General features: G+C 43.0%; 2 protein-coding genes across 4 annotated transcripts in view; one reads left to right on the forward strand and one right to left on the reverse strand.

Annotated features, from left to right (window-relative positions):
- Positions 1-204: 204 nt before the first annotated feature.
- On the forward strand, positions 205-2885 carry tmem242 (transmembrane protein 242). Its single transcript, XM_067481097.1, has 4 exons — positions 205-333; positions 803-903; positions 1772-1909; positions 2353-2885. Exons 1-4 carry the CDS (start codon positions 249-251, stop codon positions 2464-2466), a joined length of 438 nt encoding a protein of 145 aa, XP_067337198.1. The 5' UTR covers positions 205-248; the 3' UTR covers positions 2467-2885.
- Positions 2224-12575, reverse strand: part of arid1b (AT-rich interactive domain 1B) — a 40128-nt gene continuing 29776 nt past the window's right edge. For 2 of the 3 annotated variants that reach the window (XM_067481095.1, XM_067481094.1), the window contains exons 15-22: positions 12039-12217; positions 11353-11503; positions 11131-11247; positions 10948-11029; positions 9955-10711; positions 9746-9876; positions 8822-9497; positions 4263-6429 (exon numbers count right to left, since the gene is read on the reverse strand). In XM_067481095.1, the coding sequence (XP_067337196.1) occupies positions 5387-6429; positions 8822-9497; positions 9746-9876; positions 9955-10711; positions 10948-11029; positions 11131-11247; positions 11353-11503; positions 12039-12217 (3136 nt within the window). In that variant the 3' untranslated portion in view covers positions 4263-5386. Of the gene's footprint in view, positions 6430-8821; positions 9498-9745; positions 9877-9954; positions 10712-10947; positions 11030-11130; positions 11248-11352; positions 11504-12038; positions 12218-12575 lie in introns of all 3 variants that reach the window. The other variant, XM_067481093.1, reaches the window with a different exon arrangement.

The raw sequence follows: 12575 nt of genomic DNA on the forward strand, positions 1-12575 counted from the left end.
TCGAAACGCACGAGACGATCTTTGGTTCAGGACGCACGTCAGTGTGACACCCGTTTCCCAATAAAAAAAACAAACAAAAACTTACCAGATTTTAATATTGAATTTTCAAAAGAAATTTTGTTTCGTAATAGAATAATATTTGTAAAACAGAATTCTCTCATTGTTCAAAAATAAAACAAACAAAGTTATTTCCGTTCCTAGCTGGTTTATTTCTATCCGGTCGCTTTAAACAGCAGGACCGAAGCAACATGACAGCAGCAAACGAAAACACGGAGATGAATGTGGGAGAAGGAGCAGAAAGTAATGAAGAAGCCAAACTACAAATGTTAAAAGGCAAGTTAGAGGTTAGCTGGTTAGTTGTATTTGTTAGTAACTGTAATAGCAACAACTTCTGCTGTCATGTTTGGATTTTATAGCTTTCTCTATGAGGTCACAGCAATGTCATACGACACCAGACTCAATTTAAATATCTAGCATTTGTTGTGTAATTACAGATGTTAGTTTTCCACGTATGTAATAAGACCGTGGCGCCAGTTTATATTTCAGTCTTTTTCAAGTAATTCCACAAAGGAGCTAAGCTAAAGCTAAACGTGGCTTCTTAAACTGCATGGACGGCTAAAGATAATCTGTCACAGTTTTTAACCGTCAGATATTGGAATGGAGTTTGTACCACAGCCAGGATCGTATACACAGTAGTGGATTACATTGACTGTCTATAGATGATTTAAAGTTTCCAACCTATAACAGTTTACCTCACATTTGACTTGGATTCTCAGGTTTTCCTCTGACTTCCTTTGCGCAGGTGCAGCGTTTCTGACCACGGTGGCGTCTGCAGGCGTGATTGCAGGATTTGGCTCCACATTAGCAGTGGCCAAGAAGAAAAGCCCAGAATGGTTTAATAAGGTTCACACAAGTATAAGTTTGGATTAGATTTGTATGTCTTCTTACAAGTACACTTTTTTTATAAAATGTGAAGAATGACCATTATGATTTGCTTTTACTCAGGGTGGCATATTTAAATGATTTCTGCAAAACCCTAAAGGTGTTCAGTTTACAGAAATATTAAAGAGATAAGCCCAAAATCCACTATTGACATTTTTTGTCAGAAGTTCCACTTTTTCCTTTTTCATATTTGAACATACAAATCACACAAATACCCATTCAGTGTGTTTGGAATAGACTGATGAGCTAAGTGTTGACAAATAGAACCTCAAGTGCAGTTGGAGGACTGGCAATAAGAAAAAAAATTGAATTTACTTTGAAAAAACAATCATCAAATCATAGCTAAGTGAATCCTTGTGTTTCTTGTCAAATAATTAATATTAGACATAGTCTAATTTTCCTCCTGGCAGACATAATGAAAATGTCTCGAAATTCCCCTACAGAATCATCTCTCCATGAAATGTCATAACTCATGCTGACACTGGAGACTTGATCATGTTCCACTTGGTTATTAGTTGCTCACAGCATTGGATTAAAAGTGACGCACACTAACGTCAGTTTGGTGTTTGAGATAAACAGTGTGCAGGCACAATCAGCAGCTTGTTCCTGGACTCTGTATGGGTTAGAAAAAACTGCAGAAAACGCCTAAAAAGCATTCCAAATATATTTTAAGAAGACATAATTGTTTGGTTGAATGGAATCAACAGTGCATTATAAAAAGTAGCCTAATTTTAAAATGCTGTTTGTAACAGTTTAATCCGAATCTGGTGAATTTCCCCACCTTGCATGGTTGACTCATGGTTGCATTTTCCGGACTCTGGTTTCTCAGGGGGTTGTTTCAACACCAGTGGCCCCAGAAAGTGGAGCATCACTGGCTCTCAGGGCTCTGGGCTGGGGGTCTCTGTTCGCTTGGTGTGGAGTCGGTCTGCTCAGCTTCACAGTGTGGAAGGTTCTTGGTGTTCACAGTGTACGTATCCTTGAGCTGTTTTATACTCTTTTACAGTATAGCCTTGTAAAAAAGTTTGAAATGTTGCTGATAGATAATGTGAAGATAATGGGTTTAAAATAGGGAAAATTCTGTAAACAAGCCTATAATATTTTTATATATGTATACGAAATTAGCATTCCACATTAAAGGTTGAAATATTTTTGAAATTAACAGAAAAATACAATTGAATACAACTTAAAAAGTTGGAAAACTGTCAAATGAATTTATACATTGTGAAAAATGTGCATTTTGTAAATTCTAATAAATAAAGACAAATACTTGCAAGAAAAGTATAAAATTGCAGAAAACAAACATTTAATTTGCAGAATTACAGAGCCCAGATGGGCTGTGGTGCAAGGCTTTCTGTCTGCTCCACAGAGGAAGGCTGACCTGTATTATATCATTTCCTCACTGTTTTTCAGTTATCAGAGTTCAGACAGAGGATGCAGACTTTCTTTCCGTCCATCTCAAAGACCACAGAGGCCACAGCTGGATCTGAACCTCTAGACTGGGACTCTGTCTTTAAGGCAAAGTAAAAGGTTTTTTCCCTGCTGGATGACAACAAATCTATAGTGACTGAAAACAAGAAGAAGACTCGACACAGACCGTTTCTGACGAGAATCCCCTGCACCAGCTGGGTCCCAGTCTGGTTCCCAGTATTACTCATGGTTAAAAATGGTTGAGTATTTGTGAGCTGGCTGTGGTTCAGCAGCTCTGTGTTTGGAGTTTTATGGACAGATGTTGGGCTCGATATGTAAAGTATCAAGTTTGGCCTTTTTTCTTTTTGGGAAAAAATAAAAAATCAGCTGCAGCTTTCAAACACTGAAAACTGAATCACCACAAACCATCAGCCTGAAGGGACACAGACCCAGCTGACAGGTCATTGAACATTTATGTGTTTATGTTGGAATTATTCATTTCTGTGAAAAAAGTAAAGTGTGTATTATTTCTTTCAGTCTGGTCATTGATATTGATTCCTGCTTCTGCACTGCATCCAGAAAGAATTACCGTAACCTTTTCCACATTTTGTCATGTTAAGTCTTATTTCAAAATGGATTAAATTCATAATTTTCATCTAACAATATCCCATAATGACAATGTAAAAGAAGTTTGTTTGAAAGCTGCAAAATTATTAGAAATGAAAAATGAAAATATTCACACGTACATAAGTATTCATGGCCTTTGCTGTGACATTTTGGTCTCGGTTTGCGCTTCCAATATCACTTCTAAATGTAAGGACTGAAAATTAGCAGCCAAACCTGACTGTGAACCATGTTGATGAAAAGAACTTCTGGGAAATTGCTCTTGTATAACAAAAAATTCCAATAACAAGGTAGAGATTATTTACCAGAGTGCAGATTCCAGATTCTTGTAGAATGTCAACCAAGCTGAAGATCTGTGGAGACAAACTTTTCCATTATGAGGGCTGGTCGGCAATATTTCGAAGAAAATTATGTTTCAGGTTAAACATAGTGATCAATAAAAATCCAAATGCTAATATGCCAATCTAGTCCAACCAGTCAAAGGTCATGTCCCAAATCAAGGACTAACAAGTCCTGAGACAGGTACCAAGTAAAGGTCTAATGGTCCTGAAGGCAGGATCAAAAAGACAAAAGCCCATGTGGGGACAACATGTTTGTGACCAAGTTGCAAGTCAAGATGAAAGTCAAACCCCAAATGGACACCAAAAAGCTCAAAGTCAGATCTCAATTCGAAACCAACAAGTCGCTAGGCAAAATATTAAAATACCTAGTCCACAGTGAAGACTAAGAAGATATAAATCAAGACCTAGATCTAGTCCTAATGCAGGACCAACAAGTCCAGAGACAAGAGCCCATACAAGGATGGACATGGCACAAGTCAAACCTGAGGATATAAACTTGAACACAAGTGCTAATCAAGACCAACAGATTCAGGACAGTTAAGTCCCTTCTCATTTACAATTAGTCTTAAGTGACCAAGTCCAGGCCCAAATCAGGACTAACCTATCACAACTCCGCTGACAAAGTCAGGACTTAAAACGTCCAAGTAGAGACAGAGATGAAGACCTACAAGTCCCAGCTCTGGATTTAAGTGTTATGATATGTGACCTTTAAACATTAGCAATTACAGTAACTCAAAGCCAAACTTGGTCCAAGATGGGTTTTGGATGCATTTGTTTTAATAGGTCTACTGATCACTGAAATCTCAGAGTTTAGCTAATGCGGCTTCAGATCTTTAGTTTTGTTTCTGATTTAATGACCTAACCTGAACTTTAAATTGCCTCATTTGTCCCCTGATCAACCAGTTTTTTATTTGGACCTCAGACTCACAAAACCAGCCCAGACCTGCGTTCACAGTGCTCACCCAGGTGTTTCATGTATGTTTATTCTTTAGTATGTTGTGGAACATATAAAGATTTCATACTGAAGAAACAATGTTTGTCAAATCAAACAGGAGACGTTATGGATGTAGAGATTTTCTTTTTTTCTCTCTTTACATTTGTTATAACTGTTTTTGAAGTCAGTTAGCAACATACTGAGTACAGTCCCCAGACCTCCATGACACACAGTCTCTGAATTCAAACATATCCACCCAGATCATAACCCATAAAACATCCTGAAACTGAGTTTTCTTTTCATTAAATACAGAAAAAAAGTCATCACCAGTTTGGAAGAGAGAAATCTTCAGCAGATTATAAATGTTGACTGTTAACTCCTTACTGTCACCAAGTCATGACACCATATGTGGAGCTCAAATGTACATCATATATTTACAGGAGGATGATGACGGTGGAGGGAAATTTGATTTGATTGGCGAAGGACATATAAAGTTCTTAAACAAAAAGTGATGCAGCGGCCCACATCCCCTACCTCTTCTTGATACTGCTGTGGTTTGGCAAAATACTGATGGTCAAACTGCAGATGGTCAAACAATTCACATTTAAAATAATGTTCAAAACAAACCTATTGCACCAGAACAAAGTACAGGACTGAACATCAGCGTTTCCTCTGTCATACCACATGAGAAAAGAGAGGGCTATCTACAACGTGTCACCATTTAAATAAATCGGACCCCACCCCCAAAATCTAACTAACCCCGCTCCCCCCCAAAAAACATCCCTATAACATAAAGAAACAACCACATCAGTTTAAAAAATTGAAGAGAAAGAGCCAGAACCCGAGCGTTCTCCACCGTCACACTTTGGTTAAAACAAAAACAAACAAAAAAAAAAACTGACAAAAGAATAAAAAAATTAAAAATACAAGTATTAAATATTTTTGTATTAAAATTACTTAAAAATCCCAAATAAACATTTGTGAATGGAGCCAAGAAGCTTTATATATTCTATATATATTCTTTTGTGTGTAAAAACATTTGCGTTGTTCTTTAAATAAAAATATAATAGGAGCCAGTTCATCACATGGGCAGAGCTGCTTCCAGCTCCACTGAACCTGCTCCATGGCAGTGTTTGTGTCATGAGCGGCCGATTTTAAACAGTACTTCACACATGATGGCCGCCACCGAAGGGTTGAGGGCGGTCGACAGAGAGATGTCCAGCAGCCGGCTCTCGTACAGAACAAACTCCGTCCGGTTCTCCTCCACCCTCGCTATGGCCAGAAGTGCCTTGGCAGCGCGGCACATCATGTTGATGCTGGGGGGCTCAGATGGCGTTGCCACATGGAGCAGGCTGTGTGGATTCTGCTGGTACTGAGCCATGGCCACACTGTCCTCCAGGAAGCCGATCAGAGTTCCGACGCTGCCCTTCTGTAGGGCGATAGCTCTCGCTGCCGTGGGGTCGCCCTGTGCCAGGTTGGACAGGACGGCCACTGCCATCTCCCGACACACCTGGCTCTTCCTTTCACCAATGAGGCCCACCAGGGTAGAGAAGAGCTTCTGCTGGCGGCTGAAGGGCGGCGTGGCAAGCAGCAGGTCCACGTTACAATCCTGGATGCTCAGCTTGCACAGACATTCCAGCACCAGTCTCTTAGGGGTGAGTGAGGAGAACCCGCCTGCTGAGGAGAAGGGGTCCTGGGCTTCAGCAGATGGACACACCATCCAGTGCAGTAGACCATCCAGGATGGGCAGGCAGATGCTCTCGGGATACAAAGACAGGTCCAGCTGGCCTGAAATGTTGGCCAGCGTCACCAGCGTGTTCTCCCTGACCGCCCCCAGGCAGTCCCACCACCACTCGTCCCGGCTGCAGGCCAGACCCTGCTCCTCTTCCCGCTGGTAGGCGGGAGGCGTCCGCTTCCTGCGTGGATGGTGGTGGTGCAGCAGCACCAGCCGGCCCAGGATCAGCACCAGACCAGGGTGCCGTGACAATTCTGCGTCGTTGCCAGGGACAAATGAGAGACCACGCACAATGTTGGAGATGCAGATGCAGCGTGTGGTCAGAGCGTCCTGCCAGGACTCAGCTGTGGACAGTGGAGCTTCGTCCCAGCAGCGAGGCTCGTCCTCCAGCTGGCTGATGGGACTCTGAGCCAGTAAGATATGACCTTTAACCTCAGAAAGGGAGTCTGGGAGCAGAACACAAAAAACACAGTGAGACCACTCTCACCCAGTTATTAGGCTGTAGCCATAAACACAGGTTTAGTATGAACCAGGTAGCTACAAACAGAGAGCTCATAAGCACAGATCAACTGCAGTGAAGGATTTCAAGGTGTATGTCCTCAACGAACAGAAAGGGAACCTCCTAGTGGTTTATGACCAGTACTACCCCAAACCCCAACACAAGTTGCTGTTGTTTTTTTTTAAATTAATTAATTAAAATTTTCTTTTTTGTTTAATTAATTAAACAAAAAAGAAACCTAATTAATTATGGTAGTTAATGCTTTTAATTATCGCTTTCTAATACAACCCCAATTCAAAAAAAAAGTTGGGCAATGTGTAAAACATAAATAAAAACAAAATGCAATGATTTGCAAATAATAATCAACCCATATTTTATTCACAATAGAACATAAACAACATATCAGATGCTAAAACTGAGACATTTTCTCTTTTCATTTTGAATTTGGTGGCAGCAACACAAGTTGGAAGAAGGGCAACAAAAGGCTGGAAAAGTAATTGCATCAAAAAATATAAATATTTGACAACTAATTAGTTTAATTGGCAAAATAGTAAAAGAGCATTTTAGAGAAGCAGAGCCTCTCAAATGTACAGATGGACAGAGATTCACCAATCTGTGACCAACTGCACCAAAAAATTGTGGAACTACTTCAGAAAAATGTCCCTCAATGTAAAATTGCAAAGACTTTGAGGATCCCACCATCTACAGTTTGTAATGTCATCAAAAGATTCATAGAATCAGGAGGAATCTCACGATCTTCAGCTCTCAACAGCACTGCATTAAAAAAAGGAATGATTCTCTATTGGACATCACTGCATGGGCTCAGGAACACTTCCAGAAATCCCTGTCTGGGAAAACTATTTCCTGTGAAAGCCGTCTCATGCAAACAAGAATGGTAAATGGTAAATGGTCTGCACTGGTCACGCTTTTCTAGCTGTTGGCACTCAAAGCGCTTTACACTGCTTCTTATTCACCAATTCACACTCACAATCACACACACACACTCATACACCGATGGGGGAGCTGCTATGCAGCTGGCCAACACTCGCCGGCAGCAACTAAGTTGGGGTTCAGTGTCTTGCTCAAAGACACTTCAACATCTGACCAGAGGAGCCGAAGATCAAACCAACAACTGCGGGACTGGTAGACAACCGCTCTACCGCTTCCTGCACTACAGTCGCCACAAAGCCATACGAAGAAGTCATATGTGAACACGATACGCAAACGCCACAGGGTTCCTTGTAGTAAAATGGAAAACTATTCTGTGTTTAGAATACACTAAATGTACATTTGTTTTGGGAAACAATGGACGCCATGTCCTGCAGACTAAAGAGGAGAGGGACCATCTGGTTTATCAGCGGGCACTTCAAAAACCTGCATCTCTGATGGTATGGAGGTGCATTAATGCCTATAGCCTGGCCAGCTTACACATCTGGAAAGACATCAACGCTGAAAAGTACATTTTCAGCATTGATTGATGTTTTAGAGCCACATATGCTCCCACAACAGCAGGGCTTCATAGGAGAAGAGTCCGAGTGCTGAACTGACCTGTCTGCAGTCCAGACCTTTCACCAATAGAAAACATTTGGTGCATCATAAAATGAAAGATCCAGCTACAAAGGCCCAGAACTGTTGAGCAGCTAGAATCCTGCATCAGAAACGAATGGGACAACATTCCTCTCCTAAACTCCAGGAACTGGTCTCCTCACTTCCCAGATGTTCACAGACGGTTGTTAAAAGAAGAGGGGAAGCTACACAATGGTAAATATCACCATCTTCCAACTTTTTTGAGATGTGTTGCTGCCATTAAATTCAAATTGAGCTAATATTTTTCAGTTTTTTCTCAGTTTCAACATCTGAAATGTTGTTTAAATGTCTATTGTGAATACAATATGGGATGATGAGACTTGCAAATCATTGTATTATTTTTTTATTTATGTTTTACACATCATCCCAACTTTTTTGGAATTGTGGTTTGTATTAGAAGAATCATATTTTTGAGAAATATTTCCTGTATTGTTGCACATTTGGTTATGTTTCACTTATGAAATCAAACCAGTGTCTGACAAAAAGGAATACAAATATTTTGCTGTCATACATAAAACTTTAGTTTGTACCATGAATAGTTCAAATATACAGCATATTAAGAAAAAACACCCCCATCTCTATTTACCCATGTTGTATAAATTTGATTTCCATGTACTTTTTTTTTAAACGTCAGATTAAGACTTGACAAATGCTGACTAATTTACTTATTTATTCAATAAAATAATAAGAATAGTTTCTTGTTTATCTTAAAATCACTGATCCCACACCTCCCTCTTCCTTTATGTCTTTACCTTGTTCTGTTTCACGTGGTGTTTCCTCCCCGCACGGCAGGTTTTCCTCCACCTCCTCCCTACCCTGGCCTCCTCCCTTCCACTTCTCCTCCCTCTCTGCTGGACTGGGGGGCATAAAGTCTCCTGTGCGGCGTTCAAAGTGTGTCTGGATGTAAGAGGTAGAGTCCCCTCCTCCGGCCTTCCAGTGCAGGAGGCCGCTGATAAAGCCGTTTGGTTGCCTCAGCTCTGTCCACCGCTGCTCCACCTCCTGCCACTGCTCCCCCCTTTCCTCTACCTTGATTGGCAGCTTGTCGTATTTGCTTGCCTGGTAGGGCTGGGGCTCTGCCTGCTCCTCATGTTCCCGCTTCATCTCCACCTCCTCTTTGAGAACAGGTTTGCTATCTTTCCCCTTGTCCTCTGCATTGATTGTGGACACAGCTGTGACTAGTGGCGATTTCCCTTCCACCTGCTCTACTGATAACCTCTGTGTCCCCTGTTCCTCCGTTGACTGCCTGTTAGACATGGAGGTGGAAGCTGGTGGCTCCTTTGGAGTCTCCAGCTCCTCAGGGTGGTTGGACAGGGGTCCCAGGAGGGTCCTCTGGCCCTCAGCTCCCACCTCGTACTCCTCCAGTATGCCGAAGATCTGGATGAGGCAGCGGCGGTAATACTCCACAATGAGCTCTAGGAAACCAGGCAGCTGCAGGGAGACAGGAGAAGATCAGAGAAACTCTTTCCACTCACTTTATTACCAACATGGAACAGTCACACCTGCACTCTACTACAGCCTCCAACCTGTAAGTGGAGATACAGGAACTTCCCTTGCTGCAGGAACTTCATCTCATGAAGTGAAGGAGTGATGTTGATTAAAAGATCATATCCAACATTTCTGAGAAAGAGCGAGTGACAGCCCCAACCCCCCAAACATTTTAAGAAGAATTGTCTGACCTGTGTGAGATTGAAGGAGCCCACAGTGCTGTCATCGAACAGCAGGATGTTGATGGTGTCCAGGGCCCAGGTGCTCTCTCCTAACAGGCCGGACTTCAGTGACATCATCACTCGCCATGCCTCCGGGGTTCCTAATTGGATCAATCACAGAGTTAAAGAGCAGCAGGAAACACAACAGCACAGAGCTGAATGTGTGTTGAGAGACTGACCTGTGTCCTTGACTGTGAGCCTCCTTCTGGGCTTCAGTTTGGGGAGGGTGGCCTCCACAGAGCTAGGGGGGAAGCTGACCGCTCTATGGATGAGGGGGAGACCTGAAGCAGGTGGAGGGCCAGGGGGGACACCAGGCTTCTTCATGGAGGGCAGGTAAGAGGTGCTGTTTGGGGAAAGAGAGCCCCCCATTGGCCGGGGGAAAGAGGAAGGGCTGTGAGAGCGGGTCACATGGTTAGGGACAGTGGGTGTGGCCTGGAATGAAGAGGGGGGCTGCCTGGAAGGGAGGGGGGGCATGGAAGGGGAGGATGAGGAAGAGGATTGAGGGGGGAAGGGCGGCTGGCGCTGGCCTGGATGACTGGGTGGCCACTGGTTATCCTGGGGGGCCCTGCCCTCCTGGTCATCCCCTTGATTTATACCAGGGTAGTGGGGCCCCTGACCATGTCGGTTGTATGTGTAGCCCATCTCTGTCCTCGGGTGCCACATGTTGGCCTGCGGCCCTTCCCCAGACACCGGTGGGGGTCCAGAGCCCATCATGCTGTGTGGCGGGGGCCCCCCCTGGCGGTCTCGACTGTACGGATACGAATACTGGCCCTGGACTGGGCGCCGTTCAGGGCCCATATAGCCACCACCTCCTCCTCCTGCTCCATAGGGGCCAAACATGTCGGGCTGCTGAGATCCGTATTGCTGCACGCCAAACCCATCCCCCTCATGACGCTTAGAGGGGGGGTAAAACCCATCCATCGGCCGCTTGTAGCCCTGCAGACACACAAAGACCAGAAGTGCTTAATCAGGACCTCATCAGTCAGTTATATCATTTGTAATGGGTCAAATAAAAACTGTATGCTTCAGAGCCACTTATAATGATCAAGACCTATTCTGGGTTACTCCAGAACACGTCAATACTGTTTTAATATAAACCTGATAGATCCTGAACCTCTGAACCCGTCCTTTATCTCTGATAAAGGACTCTACTCTGCAGGTTAATGGCTCACCTGCTGCTGAGGATACAGGGGCTGATGAGAACTATAGGCCATGCTGTGAGGATATTGCTGTCCATAACCGTCATGTCCATGCCTGAAAAGGTGGGGTCAAACTTTATTAACACACTGCAAACAGACAACATGTAAAACTCCATCATAAAAGTTAAAATACTGTTCTCTCAAACCTCCTCTCACCTCTGGTGGGTATATCTGTTGGTTACATACATGCCAGCTTCATTTCCAGATACACCCATGCTGTTTTGACCTCCAGGTGGCGCCATGCCTCCCTCTGGACCCATCACATGGTCTGGCCTGCAGGACAAAAAAAAAACCAACAAAAAACAATCCCTGAAAAATGTGCATCATAACATATTTGGCTGTGAATGTGCAGACAAAGTAATTTGACAAATATCTTACCTCCGCTCATAGCTAGGGCCGTAAGGGTACTGAGATCTGGGGCCCATTCCTGTCAGGGGCCCAGAGGGCGGCCCACGGGGGTAAATGTCCTGCATAGCACCACTGGGCATGTGGCTGGGACCAAAGGCCTCACTGGGCCCTGGACCTGGAACTGGCGAGAAACAGATCAGGACAATTTAATTGAAAAAAAAAAAAAGTTATTGTTCTCAAAACCTAATTCATTATTTAGTCATTTAATTCATTTGATTTTTATCTAATAAACTACAAAAAGTAAAAAATGTACATATATTTATGTCAATGTGGTTGCTTTGACCACAGACCAGCTGTAACTTTGCAAAGTTCTTTGAATCTTAAACTTGGCGTGTGATTAAACAGTTGAGGTTTAAATCATCCAGAAGCAGCAGGTATTTCCTGTGCTCAAAAGACATGTTCACTGTCACAACAAGGTGCCACTCGCTGTCATCAGCCCTCCTCTTCATAGCGACTTTTTTTATAATGCAAGTGATAGTGGGCAAAAATTATATAACGTTGGAAGATGTCTCATTGATTTTATTGACTCAGACTCAAAATTGCAGCCACACATTAGCTTTAATTGAATATTTTAACAAGCGTGCAACACTTCTCTGTAACAAACACACACTTTTAAAAAAGGTATGTGCAATGTTCCTCAAGTTCCCAGCACTGACCTTTCCTTGGTACTCCATAAGGGTCTTTGTTAGCATCGTACTGTATCCTCATTGATGGCTCTGTTGGGCCTCCTCCCTGTTGGTAGGGGGTGCCACTGGGCCCTGCGCCTCGTTTATTGTGGAAAGCTGGATCACTACCCTCAGAAAACGGATCCTGGACACTCACTCCTCCAACATTCCTGAGAGGGAACCACAACAGAAAATGAGGCCCTACATTTAATCCTTTTAAACCTATTGTACAGCTTTTGACTGTTAACGCCATTTTAGTAGCGTAAACTCATTGTTGTGTTCAATAAGCCAGTTTGAGATTAGCTGCTAAAATTAACCATCAGAAGATGGGCAGACAGTGGAAGTAAAGGAAAAGACATTAGCATCAATGCTCAGGTTTGCTGTGACTTTCAAACAATGCTCAACTGTTACCAAGGGGCCAAAACTGTGCTAAGGACATTTTTCCCCACACTATTACACAACCACCACCTCCACTACCACTACGCTGTACTGTGGTACAAGACAGAATGGATCATGCTTTCACCATAT

The sequence above is a fragment of the Channa argus genome, chromosome 17 (genome assembly GCF_033026475.1).
Source record: "Channa argus isolate prfri chromosome 17, Channa argus male v1.0, whole genome shotgun sequence".
Lineage (NCBI taxonomy): Eukaryota > Metazoa > Chordata > Actinopteri > Anabantiformes > Channidae > Channa > Channa argus.

Bases quoted from the DNA above. Each gene is read 5' to 3' on its own strand.
- tmem242 (XM_067481097.1), top strand. From the start codon at position 249: ATGACAGCAGCAAACGAAAACACGGAGATGAATGTGGGAGAAGGAGCA. The intron at 904-1,771 runs GTTCACACAAGT...CTGGTTTCTCAG, and splicing joins GCCCAGAATGGTTTAATAAG to GGGGTTGTTTCAACACCAGT. The intron at 1,910-2,352 runs GTACGTATCCTT...ACTGTTTTTCAG, and splicing joins AGGTTCTTGGTGTTCACAGT to TTATCAGAGTTCAGACAGAG.